The 16677-nt window shown below is 47.8% G+C and overlaps 1 protein-coding gene across 1 annotated transcript in view; it reads right to left on the bottom strand.

The window, feature by feature from the left end:
• Nucleotides 1-1829: 1829 nt before the first annotated feature.
• The window catches only part of CHCHD6 (coiled-coil-helix-coiled-coil-helix domain containing 6), a 120603-nt gene continuing 105755 nt past the window's right edge, over nt 1830-16677 (bottom strand). The window contains exon 12 of the mRNA XM_082321810.1: nt 1830-2370. Within this exon, the coding sequence (XP_082177936.1) occupies nt 2347-2370 (24 nt within the window). The 3' untranslated portion in view covers nt 1830-2346. The remainder of the gene's footprint in view (nt 2371-16677) is intronic.

Below are 16677 nucleotides of genomic sequence, written 5' to 3'. Positions count from 1 at the left end.
CAGATGGGACCACAATCCCCACACACGCCATCACCAAGGAGTTTGTAGACATTCATCACCAAGCTAAAATCAAACCCAACGTGGCAGGACAGAGGAGTTTCCCACTTCAAGGCGACACGATGAGCTAACGTCTGTCCTCAGAGACCACCAGAGACAGAGCCAGGCAAGCCACTGCTGAAGTGCAATGACACGCAAGAGGGATATTTTCAGCTAATAACCAAGCAGCCCCTCATCTGGAGGTACTGGCTGGCCTTAGAGTGCCACTTTGTCCTTGTTGGGCTGCAAAACAGCCGCAATGCACCTGGCCAACATTAGCTGGAGATGTTACATTTATGATTTTATAGCTGATTTTTTCCCCCTACCCTCTATCAATTGAGTTCACTGTCTGAACGATCACATCTGTTTATGTTCCACAGACACCTGCGTATCTTGAGATGACAGCAACTCCCTGAATGCTGTAATCAGTTATTTCTCAACAGAGGAATTGCCAATTTGGTAAATAAAGCTCATTATAAAAGAACATGGAAATGTATTACAGTTGCCTAACAGAGAAAATTGTCCAGTGCCGCCAAATAATCAGCCCTGGCATCACAGTCGTCCCCCCCAATTTAGGGCAGCTGAAATAATGACATGCAAATTACACATGCTAAGGCAACATTGGGTAGGGGGGAGAGGAAAATGAGGGAGTGACAAAATAGGTACTTTTCTCTTCAGAGCAACAATAATTTAAAATCTAGTCAGGGATAGACCTTGGTGCTCCGAACTTCCGCGTGCAGAGTCAGAAGTTTTGCGGCTCTGTAGAACCCGGCTATCCCAAGCAGATCCAAAAGCCGGCACGGCAGCAGCAGCAAAAGCCCAGCCAATACTGCTACAAACAGATCTGAGGACACCAAGCGTCCTTCTTTGGTTTGGAAAACTTGCCCTTCCTCCCTTGGGGACAGCAAGTTTGACCTGCGCAATGATAAAAAGCTGGAATTTTTGCAAGATCTGAGACTAACAGAGATGAGCCAGGGGTAAGCAAACATCGCTTCTGAGGAGGAAGAGGGTTGTGGCATCAGCTCTGCACATGAAGGAAAGGCATTTTGTTGCTTTAATGAAGACGTAAAGCACTAAGTTGCTGCCTAAAGGAAAAAGAGACGAAGCAGAATATCACACAGAAAACAATTCTCAGCCCCCCTCATCCATTTTCATAAACACTACATTAAACTCTGACATGACCTCCAAAAATCCATGTTCACATTCTTCAGAAACTGTCAGATACAGTCAGAGAGGACAAGAGCAGCGAATTCTGCCAGAGGAGAAGCTTTAGCCAGGGAAGGGGAATCAAGTTCCCAAGCTAGACCTGCTCCCCTGGGCTGCTGACAGCTCTTTTGCAAATCCGCCGCACCTACCTCTACGAGGATGAGATGCCAGACACACGCAGCTCCCGCTGTCCCTCGGCTCTGCAAGGAGAGGGCTCAAAACAGAGCCGAAGGCTGAAAGGGATGGTGGTTTATGGCAGACAAAGCAGGAACCGCACACGAGAGCTGGTGCAAAGAAAGATAACTTGGGCTCTGCATTCAGCAGGCAAAGGTTTTTCAGTATGATTCACCAACGCCCATTCCCTTCACCCAGGACTTTGCACTCTTCCAAGTCCTTTCAAATAAGCCAAAGTCATTCAGCCCAGGACCAAAATGAACAAGTTTTGTGATTTATAAACTGTGACTTGAAATATTTCTATTCTTCACACTTGTTTGGAGTTTTTGTTGGCACAGGTAGTAGGCAGAAAACAGCAATTTACAAACTCACGGGACTGAAAGTATCTCACAGCACACAGTGACCATTAAACACTTTATTGTTTAGGAGGGAACCTTGGAAGGGAAGAAAGGCGCCTGCTGGTGTAACCGATGGGAGCATGCTAGGAACGGCTAATCCTAACAAGCTAGTCAGGTTACTTCCAAATACTTCGGACCCCTTTCTCCAGAGCAAACAGAAAAAGATAACAGCTCTTGAAACTCAGATGTGGGGCGGTGAAACCAAAGCTAGCACAGGGCGTACCAGGCTCGAGTTGGCCAAACTTCCAAGCTACAAGCTGTGCTGAAAGCACCTGGGGTCAATATGATTCTTTACATTGTAATACAATAAAAAAAAGGAAACGATAAGGTCCCCCTCTCCCGGGACCCTCCTCCCAACTCCAGGAGCATCCACCGAGACTGATACATGCAGGCAATTAGAAGAGGAATCACGTTGTTGTCTTGGACCGCGAAGGGCAGAAGGCACCGGTTTTGGTCAGTGTCTATCCAGAAGGATGCTGGGGCTTCCAAGGGCATCTGTGGTCCTTGTCTTCTGCTCTTTGGTGGCTGATGTTTATCCGGAATTAACTAATAGCTCCTGGAGGAAAAAGGAGACAAAGGAAAAGGCAGCAAGTTAGTTATGCAGCTGTTGACACGGGGCTGTTTCCTTCAGAAATGAAGGAGTAATGTTGGTAGGGTGAAAATCCCATGGAAAATCATCAGGTTTCGCCTGCTGTAAAACACAAGACACTCAAGGGGACAGAGGATTGTAGAAGCAAGGCAGCAGGTCATGATATCAAAGGCGAGACCGATTCTGTGAACACGAATATGTAGTCAGTCGCAAATGATTAGGGTTTATAAATCCTGTGGCCTACAGCAGGAGCTAAAGGCCATGGTCTCAGGCAAGCCTCCGAGCAGCTGGGTCGCAGGAGTAAGTGTAGCTCCACGCCAAACCCCAGCAGGACACGGGAGCACCTGGATTAGCTGCCATCAAACATGCACACACCACTCGTCTCAGAACAGGATCAACCTAAGAGTGAGCACTAGAGAGGGGAGAGGAAGAAAGAGAGGGACCCCGAGACTGCCCTAACTCCTGACATGTTTGACAGCCTTTATCCTATTAAGACCCAAACCCTCCTAAAATTCAAAGCAAAATCATGGTGCTTTGTCCCCACAGCAACCTCCTGTGACACATCCTCAGATCCTGCAGGTATCTGTGTACCAGCTGTGGACTTCCCAGGGGTAGAAAAAACAGGCGGCTTTCGACCTTTTTAGGATGGCGATTGCAGAGCCTGCTATGGTTTCTTCCTATTTTTATCTTGTCACTCCTATAAAGTCAAAGAAATCAAACCAACAATGCCATCAGCAGTGGATGAGAACACACCAGCTGTAACACCTTTGCCTCTGCGGATCGGGGGTTGGACCCTGCTTCAAAACCTGGGTAATCAGCTCTCACGCATCAGCAACGGCATCTCCCCATCACTGAACTGCTGGTGTAGCTCCACGAACTGCAGAAGCACGTAGGGTGAGCCCATCAACGGGCTACTTTTTCCTCATGCTCTGGATAGGTGCAGCTCCATTTTGCAGAGCAGACAGTACTTACCCGTGTTTAGAGGGCCCTGCTAAAGCCAACTACAGGAAGACAACTGAAAAGTTAGCTGCACGTGGTCTCTCCACCCATTTTTACTAGGGCTGGACATGAGCTCGGTTCTACTCTCCAGACACTAGCCTTTCTTCAGAGAGAAGCTGTGCTTCCTTGAATGTGAATCAGAAAGGAGAACAGCAAGATAACGACAATTGCACACTCGGCAATATCTGTCAGAAGGTGAGGATGTCATTTGGGCTACTTCTGCACAGCAGGCTGATATCTGCTGCCTAACACCTGCAAGGTCAGCATATTCAGTCTACATTGACCATGCATCTCCAAAGACAGCCCCATCTCTAACAACAATGAACTGGAAAAGCTTCAAAGAACTCAAGAATAAAGAGAAAATTGTTTGCCAAATAATTTAGACAAAGCTTATCCGGAAATCTGACAAACGAACCATCAATATTACTCGACTGACTCTAATTTCCCAGGTAATTTTTTTCTCATCATTAGTGACTTAAAAGTTTTGCACAGAGCAATACATTTTAAAAACTCCAATAGCACTCACACAAATTGCAACGAGCGAAGCAGCAACAACTCGCAATCAATTTTGTAATAAAGTAATTTGCTGCATTCACACTGTAACACTTCAGTGAAGTGTCGAGGAATGCTACGTTTTGTGAAAAAGCCACTGATGTGGCCACTCTGTGGTTAACCCTTACAGAAGATAATAAAACCTTTTTCTTTGAAGTAATTTTAAAGAATGTTACAAGTACACAATTTCATGTTCAAAATCATAACTACATATTTGTACTCGTTTCAGGAGAAAATGCAAACAGCCAGCACTTAACCAATCGATTCTTTCCAGCCTAACCTACCCACGTACCGGGGACGCATCGAGCTGGAGGCTCACAAACATTCCTCGTGCAAAAACATCAGGTTCCCTCTCACTCTGGGTGACTCAACTTTCTCAAAATCTTTTTGCACAGTGAGCACCGGACCCAGAACCGATGGACTGCCAGCAGGCCAGGCACCTAACGCCCTGCTGCTGCGCAGCTCTCGCCAAGGGAAGCTCCTGTGAGCAAAAGCTGCAGGTACCGACGCAGTCGATCAGCCCACGCTGCTCCCAGCAGTGGCCTGATACAATTACATATACGACCAGCCTGTGCTGGATGGAGCAACTAATTAATGTCCCCTCCCTCATCAGGGGCATGGAGTGCTCGTGAAGGTTATAGGGTTGGCACTTTTGGGGAACCGAAGCACTCCCAAGGCACAACAGCCTGCACAGAGGGATAATTTCCCAGCTGTTTCAGACTTTCCTGCTGAGATGCCAATCCAGATCTCGCAGCATTTGCCGTGCCAGCGCAGACCACTACCTTCCTGAACCCTCTAACATTGCTAAGGTTCAATTTACAAAGAAAGCGCAGCCTCTGGCTGGCTGTGAACCCGTGCTCCTCCGGACCTTCTGCAGAACGTGCCGTGCGGCGCGGGCACGATTAGCAGCGAGCAACGCTGGAGGCCAGCGGTCTCCTCTGCCAGCTGCTGCAGGGCGTCACACGGCCGTTGCACGCTGCACAGCGGAAGCTCTGCAGGCCTCGTGGTCTGTTAGCCCGTCATATAAAAGTCTGTGCTTGTTAGAATACGCCTATAATTGTTTTCACTGTTCCTAGGCCATGAGTTTATAAACCTGTGGCTAACTACTAAAAAGCACAGTTGCATCAATTTCATGCCTCACACGCTGTGTAATAGCATGGAAGGACGCCGTATCTCTAAGACTAAACCCCGTCTTTGCTAAGCTAACCATTTACAGCAGCGTTTTAATTCCACCTAGCATTGCAGCCATGCCGATTCAGATTGGGCGCCTCTTCATTTCCTTCCAACCTGGAATCCTCCCTGCAAGATGCTACCAGGCTGCTACAACACTTACCTTGAGCAGAAGGAGCCGGGAAAGGGAAGGAGAAGCTTTACCTCTCCTACATGCCCTTATCATTGCATATGCACCAGACAAGCTGCATATGCAACAAGTCCAGGCAGCTTGCAATCGCATGCTATTCCCACACAACAGGATACTTGCAGTTAATCGAGTTTAGGCTCAGCCTGAAGAACTTCGATGCCTCATCACAAAGTAACTGCCCCACAGTTGGCATTAGCTGGTCTCTGCTGCAGTCTTAGCAGAATAACGAGTCAGGAAACAAGCAGCCTCAGAGCACACTCCACACTCACTCTAATGAGAAGGGCCGGCGCCCTTCTTGCACAGGGAGGGTAGATTATTTTAATGCCACTGCCAATGCAATGTCAGGTAGACACCAGGTTGCAGTCTCGATGAGCTCCAGCCCAGCGCCTCTACATATGAATGCTGTGTCCACACAAAGGCAATTCCTCACAGCTGTGGCTGCAGCACGAACAGGAATGGCAATCTGTTCAGTCCTGACAGCAAACCCAGCTGGAGGGCACGCAGCGCGCTCTTCCACGCCTCTCCTGGCAAGCAGGACCTTGAGCTGCTAACCCATGCTCTTCCACCATGAGACCCCGTTTGGGAACTAACAGCGGTCAAAATTGGCTGGCTGCTCAGCTGACACAGCCCGCCACTTGGCAGCAGCTGTGGGGAAGCCAGTAGCTTTCCAGTTCTGGTTCCAGTTGAGCAAGGAGAAAGGGTTGAGCTCTGCAAGTCGATCTGATCCACACATCTCACCCCTGCTGAGCAGGGAGTCCAGTCAACGCCCAACACGGTCCTCCTCCCGTAACAGAGAGCTGAGGCCTTGGTACCAGCATCAGGGCAAGCGAGTCGCAGCAAGATTTTCTAAGGCACCGCTCTCTTGTCTTCCTCCTGCTCCTTCTTTGTCAGTCTGCATCCCAGCATAGGAGCTGCCTGGCGAGCCGGCACCATCCTCTCCGCCTCCCGCCGTCGCTGGCTAGCTCTGCGCCTCGGCTCTCGGCCTCGCCGGAGGCTCACAGCCAGTGGAAGAATCTCCCTCCTTGAAAGCCCAGACCCTGAAGAGCTTCCTCCCCCAGTGTCTGCCAGAGACGCTGTTTGCCAAGCCTCAGCTGTGCTAAGACATATTTATTTAACCAGCCTTTAGTCTCATGGAGTAACCTCTGCAATTTTCCTCCAGTGAGTGCCTTACCTTTGTTCTAATATTCCTTTAAGCAGTCGCACCACGGCGCTCGCCCATATGGGCACTGTGTAGCTATGAAGAAATCAGAAAGCAGATCCCCATGATAAATGACTCTGTGCATTTGGAGTGTCAGTGACAAAGTAGAAATTAATCTCCATAGTTCCAAGTTCCCTGCCGTGCGCAGGCAGCTCTCTCAAAACCAGAATACCTGTTGGCACACGGCAGGCTTCAGTAACGCAACCGCACAACTTTTTCATCTCAGTTAGTCTGGAAAGAGGCACTAACGAAATACAAAAATCCTGACCTGTCCTAAGATGGGTGTTCAAGGCCTTTCCACTCGATAAGGCATTTGTTGCGGGGCTATTAGCACCCCAAAGTGCTGCGAGGGACATTTGAGTCACTTTGGCTTGATGTATGCTGTAGGTATTTTTTGGTTATGTGCAATTTGTTCTGTTACATTCAGGGTATTGGCTATTTTGTGGAGCAGCTGTGCTGACTAATGGATCACAGCACTTCTGTGCCATATAGTTATTGCACAGAAAAGCCTCTCTGTCTCTCTCATCCTTCAGGAGTCCAACAGTTGGTGTCCTTGGGTTTGGAATAAGAAGGGGCAGGAGTATGCCTGGCAGCAACAAAAAACATTAATTCAAAAAGCTATGAAGAGAGTTTTGTTTTCCCCCTTCTCTGCACTGGTGTTGAGAGCTTTGCAAAGCAGAGAAGTTCACCAAATGACTTTTTGGCTACTTCCCCAGATGGCGTCTTCAAAGCTGGCTTGACAGCAGAAAAGACGCCTTTCAAAAGGCTGACCAGACACATTGTCAGAGCACCCCAGAAAGCGCTTTCACGTGGAAGTCCCCCGGCCTGCATACCCCACCAACGGAGTGCAAGGCACAGAAACAGTTTTTCTGGTTTCCTCTCCCCGCTCCTCACTCTCCCTCGACTCACAAGAGCCGACACTGTTCGCTGTGCTCTGCCCTGACACCTCCCATTGCTCCGCATCACCCGAACACCAAGTTATTTACCAGCAGAACTAATCTCTGCCTGTTCCGAGACTCACCTGTTTGCTCATGCATTATAACATTGATTTCCTCCAGACGATTGTTCTGATCATTGTTCTAACTCGCAGAGAGCTCCCGTCATTAGCCTTGCTTAAGAGGAAATGTTTTGCCACTGACTGAGCAGCTCTGCAGTTACGAGACTGCATGAAAAATCATCCCGGTTGGGGGGCTGCACCTCCCCGCTGAGCTGGTAGCCCCAGACATCGCAGTAGGGAACACGCTCAGTGCTTTTGATTTTGGACATGTGCTAGAAAATACCGGGGCCAGGAGGAACAAACACCGCTTTACAAAGGGCCGCTGCTGAAAGGATGGCTGTTAATTAATCGGCATACAAACTGAGGGCGGTTTTTGTTCAATCAGTGTTAATTGCATTTCAGCGCGTTCTCACCATTAAGAAAAGCCACCAGGCCAGGCTGATGTTGCTAGTGCCTGACATGCAGATTCCACCCACGTTTGGGAAGCAAGGCGGGAGGAGAAAAGTCATGGAAGGAGAGGAAATAACCCTTCCTCTCCCCTTCTGCATCACTGCACAATTTCATTGGGTCTGTTCCATTATTTAAACAATTTTTGTTTTGCAATAACGTTACAGAGGAGCTCAAAGGATGAAAATCAGACATGGAGCATTTCACTACTAGTTATTCTTGCTCTCCTGGGTACTAGCTTAGAGCTTTGCTAACCCGCACAGCCCTGCCTGTTCTGCTTCTGTAAAGGACTGAAATACAGAAAATCGCTTATGTGAAGCAGTGTCTGCTTTTTAGTCCCGGGCTGGTCCCAAGAGACCTGTCCGTGCCCCTCAGTGTGACCTACAGCTGCTGACCGCCACCTTCCATCAGCTCTGCCGAAGTCTTTCTCCTCACCTTGCTACTGACCACAACGCCACCAGGTGCCAAAGGATGCTGAAAGTCTGCCTGCCCCTCACGTCTTAGAACACCAAATAGTATTTGCTGTTAAACAACCTCTGACCAAATTTGCCTTGTAAGTCAGCGCACGTTTGAAGCCTGAACTTCCCAGGTAAACCACTAGCGCATCCGCCAGCGACTTGGCTCTGATCTGGGGACACCGCCGCTATCTGCCCAGCCACCTGCTTGGGAAACAGGAGCGGTCCTCTTGCCGCTGCAGGAATCAAGCCTGGGGGCAGAGGGGCAGCTTTTGCAGCAGAGGATGCCCAAGGTGGCGGATTTCATGACTACTGGCTTATTGCTTCTGCAAGTGCCTTGCGTTTTTCCAAACCAGTATCAAGAACAATAATAATAAAGACCGGGCTCTGTCTGCGCCTTCCCTCTGTGGCAGCACGCAACGCTTGCCCAAAGCCGACACTGCGGTTTATCATAGATTTTTCTTTATCCCTCGACAAGTGTTAGTCCCATTGCCTCTCACCGCATAAAGTGGACATATCACAAGTGCCGTGAAGGACTGGCTGAGTTTTAAGTGGTCTGAAATGGCTCCACTAGACTTGGTCAAGATTGCTTTAAAATCATTTCCCATTAGGACTGTGACCCTCTCTCTTTACAGCCGGCATAATGACTCTACCTCAGGGGAAGATAATTACATCCCACTATCTATAGACATCAGAAAAATATACACTACAAACACTACCGTGCCTTTCTGGTACAAGCGCGAGAAGGCAAGGCAGGAGGAAAAGGAGGTGATGGTGGATGCCCCTCCATCCCGCAACCGGAGTCACCCTGAGCGTTTCGCAAGCTCGTGGATTAGCCCCCGGGAGGGATAAAGGGATCCAGAAGGCACAGAGTGTTTCTAAAGCAGAACAACGACAGCTCGTACAAATCCAGCTCTGGTTTTGCGAGGATTAAAATGAACTTCACCCAACTGTGAATATCCGTTTCCAGAGCCAAAAGGAATGGAAAACCACTTACTGATGCAAGAGCATTTCATTATTTCAAACCCTAAGCCCAACGCTTCCAAAAATTAAGGACGGGCAACAGCAATGTTATTGCCGGGGGACGTCAGCTGCAGGGGTTTAACCGCTAAACTGCCAAGCCGCGCTCCGAGCACAGCGTAACCAAACAGCATGCACAAATACAGGCAACTTCACCATGCTCTCATTCCTGCTCTTGCTACCAGCCCCCAGGATAATCAGTGGGAAAATAAAAGGAAAAAATAATCCCAGAAGCCGAGAGACTTTGGATTAAGTTGTATAAATGACCTGTTATCTCCTAACACAAGGAAGAAAGAAATGCAATAAATACCTGCAAAGCCATTCCAGTATTTTGGATTAAATGGATTACAGAAATGGAAAGTACATGATGCAAGATGTTATAAAACAAGATGCCAGCAAAATGCAGGAATTTGAATCAGGCTGGCAAATGATCCCTGCAGACCATTGAAGAAAATTAATAGAGAGAAGGGGTAGAGAAGGGATACGGTAAGAATACTGACTGATGAACACTGTTGTTAGGACGTGTAAATTCAGGATGTCAGACTTCCACTTAAATCTACTTCAGTCCTGGAACAAAAATAGCAAATCCTACTGCTAAAAAGCACTGGAAGTAGAAAAGTCAGATATGCCAAGCCTCATTTCAGGATAGGTTTCCCCTGTGCATCCCTCAAGATTGAAGTTTGTGACTTTAATTATTCCTGGAACATTGTGTATATAGGGATTACTAGCAGGATCCTTGTTGTAAGTGCCACTTCTCAAACAAATTATGCTTCACTGCATGTCAGTAACATACACAAGAAAACAAATTAGATAAAGGCAGCAGGACAGCAAGATACAGATCTGGTGCAAGGAAATTTCACAAGGTCACCCAGAAAAATAAGGACACTTAGAATATAAACTCCTACAACGTTTCTAATTCCACAGGGCATTAAAGCTTCACGTGACCCGGACACAATACACCTTCGGTACACCGGTGACTCCACACAAGTCCGAGACCGAGCCTAGCTGAGACATGCTTTCTTGTGAAGAAATGCCATCAGGGTGGGGGGTGGAGGGAGAGACAAACAGGAGACAGAAAGAGCAAGCCCAGGTGTCCGCTGAGCTCCTAGGGTTCACCCCATCCCACCCCTTGCCTCCGACTGTTCACAGCCAGCGGGGCGGATGGGAGAAGCCAGGGAGAGAGGATGGCATTTTGCTTGGAGGCAGAAACAGCAGCTCCTTGGCTGCAGGGCTTCTTCACAAGCTGATCCCAACTTTACATACTGTATTTTGCCTTTCCAGAGCTCATCCTGGAATAGACTACTAACCTGCACTGGTTCTAACGAGCATGTCTTTAACTCTGGGAATTGTCATGAAGATGGAAGTAGAGGAAAGGCCAGTCCTTGGGTAGAGTGCAAAGAGCTGCTGAAAACCCTTCACAACCCCTCAGCTCCGGCACCGTGCCTTTGAGATGGGACCTCCATAGCGGTGGTTAAATTCTCATCCTGGGGATTTCACCTGCCACTTGGGAGCATTTCTAAACCCCGCAGTTTCCCCATGCGCTGCAGGAAGGTAAGCCCTGCCTGGAGGGCCTGAGCCTAGGCTCTCTTGTCAGACTCCTCCCAGCTTCGCCCAGCAGCTGTAGATAAATCCCCATCCCAGTTTCCCTTTCTGTATGTAAGAGTAATGCTACTTACCAACCACACAGAGGTACGGTAATTATTCACCAAGCAGAAGATGCTAAAGAAATGCAAAAAAAAAAAAAAAAAAAAAAAATCACACAGTTCTCAAGGGATCCATTCTTCTGTACAATTTGCATTTAGGCTTCAGAGGAAATCTAGTGCTTTATCTTGTCCCTTTCTGCCTTGCTTTACCAGGCTCCTGTGCCGGATAAAGAGATTTCTTCCCCAGGTCAGGGTAGCATGTCCACATTTAAGGTACGGCTCACTCTTGTCTAGTCCAGCTTTGTATAACAAGCACAGAGGCAGGCCGAGACGACTTCTCCAGATATCTTTTTTCTACGCCTAATTCTATTTCTGCTCAGCGATACAGTGAAATTCCACGCAGAAGTATTATGAGCTTGACTGGGTTTATTTGTTTAACAGTTCACATTTTCATTAAGCGGTTGCTATTCGGCAGCCAGTAATTTTATTTGTGTGATAGCCATATTCATCTCACCCGCATGGGTGTAGATGTCGCTCTCCTTTTCTTCTGGCAGAAGTGGCAAAAATCAGCAACGACGGAGCCAAGAGAGGACTGGGAATGCTCATGTCTGTTTGCAAATAGGTGTGGGATATAACTTCTAACTGGTTTTGTTAAATATCTCCTAAAGACTAGGGTCCCAGTAAAGAGCCTACAGGTAAATTAAACAGAACAAAACAAAACAAAAAAACCAACCCCCCTCCCCCCCCCAAAAAAAAAGAACCAAAAAAACCCCAGAGCTCTATTGGGAGACCACCTCCACTGTCCAGGTACAAAACCAAAAACTGAAATATCTTTGAGCAGAATCAGCCCCTTTGACTCAGCACTGCAACCCTGCTGCACCAGAAGCTTATTGCTGACTGAGCGTTTACAGTATTTGAATATCAGATTTTAAAGAATTAATTACGTCTAAGTCTTGCTAATCTTTAAGTATCTTGAAATATCTGGTCCCAGGAGCTGCAAGATCCGATTAGATCGCAAGGAAGAGAAGCCTGGTTGGTTGGCCCGCACCAAGCCCCAATTAGACAATCCTCTACCAAGTTCAGGCAGCCAGACAGAGAATTAACAGGCGTTTTGAAATGTTAATGACCTGAACTGAGACAGTCAAATGACTCAACCACACCTCTGAGATAGAGGTTTCTGAAGTCACCCCAGAAACCCTAAGCATTTCACTCCGCCACTCCCCCTTTTCCACCGTGAAGGAGAGGAGGAGCAGGGAAGCTGCGTGAGCGCTGGGCTGGGAATCCGGACGCGCTCCGGGCGGGAGAGCACTGGGCGTTCCCGCCGGGCACGGCAGGCGAACCGCAACGGGGAGGCTGCAGACGGGTTGGGAGGCCACGGAGATCTTCAGTCATGAAATGACGTGCGGATGCCCAGCCGCAGGCACACCCGGGCAGCAACCCGCGTGAAGCTGCATGCTCAGCCCCGAACGCAGAAGCCATCGCGGCCAGTATCTCAGCAAGACGGATTTGTTACGAGCAACTGCCCACCGGCGCCCAACGTAACCAATGCAATTAAGAGAACAGCAGATAAGATGCCCTACAACCTGAAACATGGATCTGAGCAAACAAAGGGAGAATGGCGAACACCGGGAGATGCATCGTTATTTCTCAATCAATGTCTCCTCCTGCGTAAATTCCAAATCCTTCTTTCAAGATTAAAAACCTTTACCAAGTGAAAAACAAGCTCAGCATTTCCCTAGCTCCTTCCTGCCCCTTTCCCTCTTCAGAGGGCACCCTGGTAGAATACCAGATGCTGGAATAAGCCACAAAAGCCTCCTAAAGAATTATCTCCCATCTCCTCCACTGAAATGTATGGTCCTGCATCTGCGTCAGGACAGAGACCTGCTTCCATCTGTCTGAAACACATCCTTTACAAAGACGACCTAAAGGTGGAATGTTTAACGGGAGTATTTGAAAACGTATTAAGAGACTGGAAAAGAAAGCGACAGTTTCTAAGTGTGCTGTTCGCTTGTCTTGTGGACGCTGCTCAAGTGGAGGGGGAGCTTTCTTTTTTTTAAATATGACAAATGATGCTGGTCCCATCTTGTAATTTCCCTCAGTATGCAGCATGTCTGTTCGTGACAGATACCAGCGCAGCTGCTTCGGTGTCCGTTTATCTGCTAGAAAAGTATTGTCTATTTGGAACCAACTCATCCTAAAACAGTAGCCCCAGAGGGGGAGAGAGAAAAGGGAGGGGGGGAGAGAGACAAGGGAGCTGTCGACTGGGAATACGTCCATGCTTCTGCCGCAAAGGTTCTGGCAAAAAGCAAGCATCATATTGAGTTTTAGCTACACCCTCTCTCTCCCCCTCCTAGACCATTCTTTTCTAGTGTCACTCAACACCTCTCTACACCCTCTTCCCACAAAGACCTTACCACTAACGTACATTTCATTCCATACTGGCAACCTGCAGAAACAAAGCAAGCCCACAGCCTTCTTCGCAGGTCTGTGCCAGCGCAGAGGAGCTCTCAGGTCCCAACCTGAACAGTTTGCAGTTGAAGATAGGTAAAATTTAAAAGGAAAACAAAACACAAAGGATGGGAAAAGAGAGAAAGAAAAAGAGAGAAAGGACCAAAAAAAAAGGCAAGCAAAGGGTATTTATATTTTGTGTTTAAAGAGACTTTAAGCAAGAACTTGCCAATTTTCTGTCGCCAGGATTAGAACAGAACAAACTCAAACACTTCGTCCTTCTGCAGAGCCCTCCGAGCTGAATTTTGCCCTCCGCAAAATGGCCAATATAGAAAGCAGCTCATAAATCCCTGTGGCGTAAGTAACTTCACATTATTCTTGGGGAAACGGAGGCAGGGACAGATTCATTAATCCAAGCAAATGAATCTGTGAAGCAGCCTGCATTTCTGAATCCCCATAATGTCCCACACAAGAAACAGCACCCAGGGCCCAGCAATTTCCATGCCATGCTGCCCGGCACAAGCAAAGCAAGACACTCGAACGGATGAGAATGTTTTTAGAGAGGAAAAGGAGGGTCATTACCTACACCTGCTCTAGCCAGGTAAGCATGCATTCTTATTAAAACGTGCTTTATTACTTTAAAATGCCTCCCACCATTTCACTCCTTGCATCGTCAATACCAAAGTCCAAGGTCACATCTGTAAGACGCTGCCTCAGAAACCTGCTGAGTAGCAGAGAGCTGCAAAACCTGCCTGAACAGGTGGGTACGTATTCCAGCGGCTCAGCGCTGCCAGGGTTCGCCTGCTGGTAATACCCGAGGTAGCGAGGTTAGGGCCGGCTTTGATATGTCATCATTATTCTGCAGCCTAGGCGTATCCTGAGATGATGTTGCTACGGGCTGGTACTCTGCCTCCGGCTTACTGAATACAACTTCCATGTGTGCACGGAGGAAAGCTGGCTCTTTTAAAGCTCTTTAGATAGTTATATCTACACAGAGAGCTTTATAACACTTTTATGTTAAAGAACTGTTAGAACGAGCACTGAACTAAAGACTTGACGTTTAAGATAAAGAACTGTCCCTTAAAATTTTTTTTTTTTTTTTTGGTGGGGTGGGGTTTCTTTGTTTTGAACATAATGAAATTCCACATGCAAGATGGTATCAGTCAGTTGAGCTTAAATTGTGTAAGGTAGTTGTCATTACTGTGACCTAAACCTGTGATTTGCTTTCAGAAAGCTCAATGTTTATTGCCTCCCAAAATTTAAGTTCACAGAAAGACTGGCTGCTCCTGCAGGCGGAAGGCTAATCCTACCATCTCTCATCCACCACCGGTCCACAGCTACATTCTCACACATGAATGGTCCTGAGTGGATCTACCGACTGCTACCAAAGCCTTAGCTTTTCAACCAGCCTGGGAAGGAAACACAGGCGTGCAAACACACACACCCCCGCGGCACAGGGGGGACAGGCCGGTCACTCGATTTGCAGAGAGCTTTTCCATTTGTCCCACTGACCGCAGCGTCCGAGCGGACAACCTGCTCCCCTTTCACATGCTCTGCAGCGGCCATTCCTCCAGAGCTGCCCATCATTTCCTTATCAAGCAGTAAAAAACATAGGATCGCTAGAGACACAGCTCAGCCTTGCTGAGATTTCACTCTCTCAGCGGGTTGTAAATGCCCCTATAATGTTGGCTTTTTTAATCTTGTGTTATTATTACCCACGGCTGTCATTCAGTCTGCAGAGAATAAAGCGCCAAGGCTTTCAGGCCCCACACAATGGCTCTGTGCATTTGCCAGCAGTTGGACAAACAATACCTCTGTGTTTCAGCTTTATTGGAAACCTTTCTGTTGTGGGAGTCTGACTGCATGTGTCCCTCTACTCAGGCAACGCAGAGGTGCGAGCGTGTGCCTACGAATTCATCGGTGATTTCAGGAGCACGTGCCTCCGCGGCTGCCTATAGAACCAAGATGAAAGCGTGCGGGCAGCTGCCTGCAAGCCCAGCGTGTCCCTGCGAGCCCATGGAGGGACACGGATAGGGGCCGGCAGAGCCAGTCAGTCTTCTCTACAGATCAACCAAGGGGGTACGAAGCTGAACAGGGCCCCTCCATGAATAATTACATTCATCTCTGTGTAAACGATGTTGCCGGCTCACGTGGAAGTCTGATGATATATGACATAGCTATGAAAATGTCAAAGCTCCACTTCCCAGAATCATGTTCTTACATGAAATCTTGGCTTCTGCTGAAAACTACAGAGGCTGAGATCCTCCTGTTTGAAAGGAAGGCTTGAAAAGTGGAACAACCGAAAAAGCACAAATTAGAATGCAAGCCAGATTTGAAAAATGCAGGGCTCTTCTAATTTGGGGAGACTGATTGCTTTGGTCGGTTCGTTATTGCTTGCAGGGGACACTGCAGATGCGTGGACTCTTACAGAGCTGCAAATACTCCCTCACTCAAGAAAACGAGCTGCACTGCACACTCCTCACATATTCAAAACCCAAGAGAGAAGTCAAACTCCCCAAAATACACAAGGTTGACTTGTAATACTGTTTAGAAATGCACTGGGGTTATTTCATTTGCCTTCTGGTTTTAAGTACCTGTGTCACGTTCTCATACCACTATTGTCTAGGCAGGAGGGCTAGATTATTTTATTTATTCTTTCCTTTTTCTTTTTTTTAATAAAAAAACCAGAACTAAGATTCTCACATACTTGTAAAACTTCAGGAACAACTCCACAAAACTAGGGCAATAGAAAACATGCCAAATACTTCAAGGCTTGGCAACAGCGAGTGCCTGCCTGTCTCTCCGTGGCAGGAGGAATGTCTGTCTGTCTCAGCCAATGTTTCCGAGTAAGAATGTCTCATCCCGGTAGCCCGCGTACATATAAAACACCTATGCTGTCAGCTCTCCAGGAAGAGACCTTGACATTTTGCAGAAAACCACATCGCCATCTCCCCTGAATATCAGCAGAAGGCAGAAAAAGCTGGTGGATCTGAAAATGTAAGAATCAGGTGTTGTCTTCAGCAAGAAGTAAAGTTAAAATGGAAGAGGCAGTGGTGAATCGAGCACAGGCCAAGTCACTGGACTTGGAGTACCAAGGAACCGATGTCCAGGTTTCCCGGACCCGATCCACAGCTGGCCGGTCCCACTCCCTCTCT

This window comes from Platalea leucorodia (assembly GCF_965183815.1).
Source record: "Platalea leucorodia genome assembly, chromosome: 9".
In the NCBI taxonomy this organism is placed as follows: Eukaryota; Metazoa; Chordata; class Aves; order Pelecaniformes; family Threskiornithidae; genus Platalea; species Platalea leucorodia.
The sequence above is the reverse complement of the archived record's forward strand: the minus strand, read 5'-3'. Positions and strand labels throughout refer to the sequence as shown.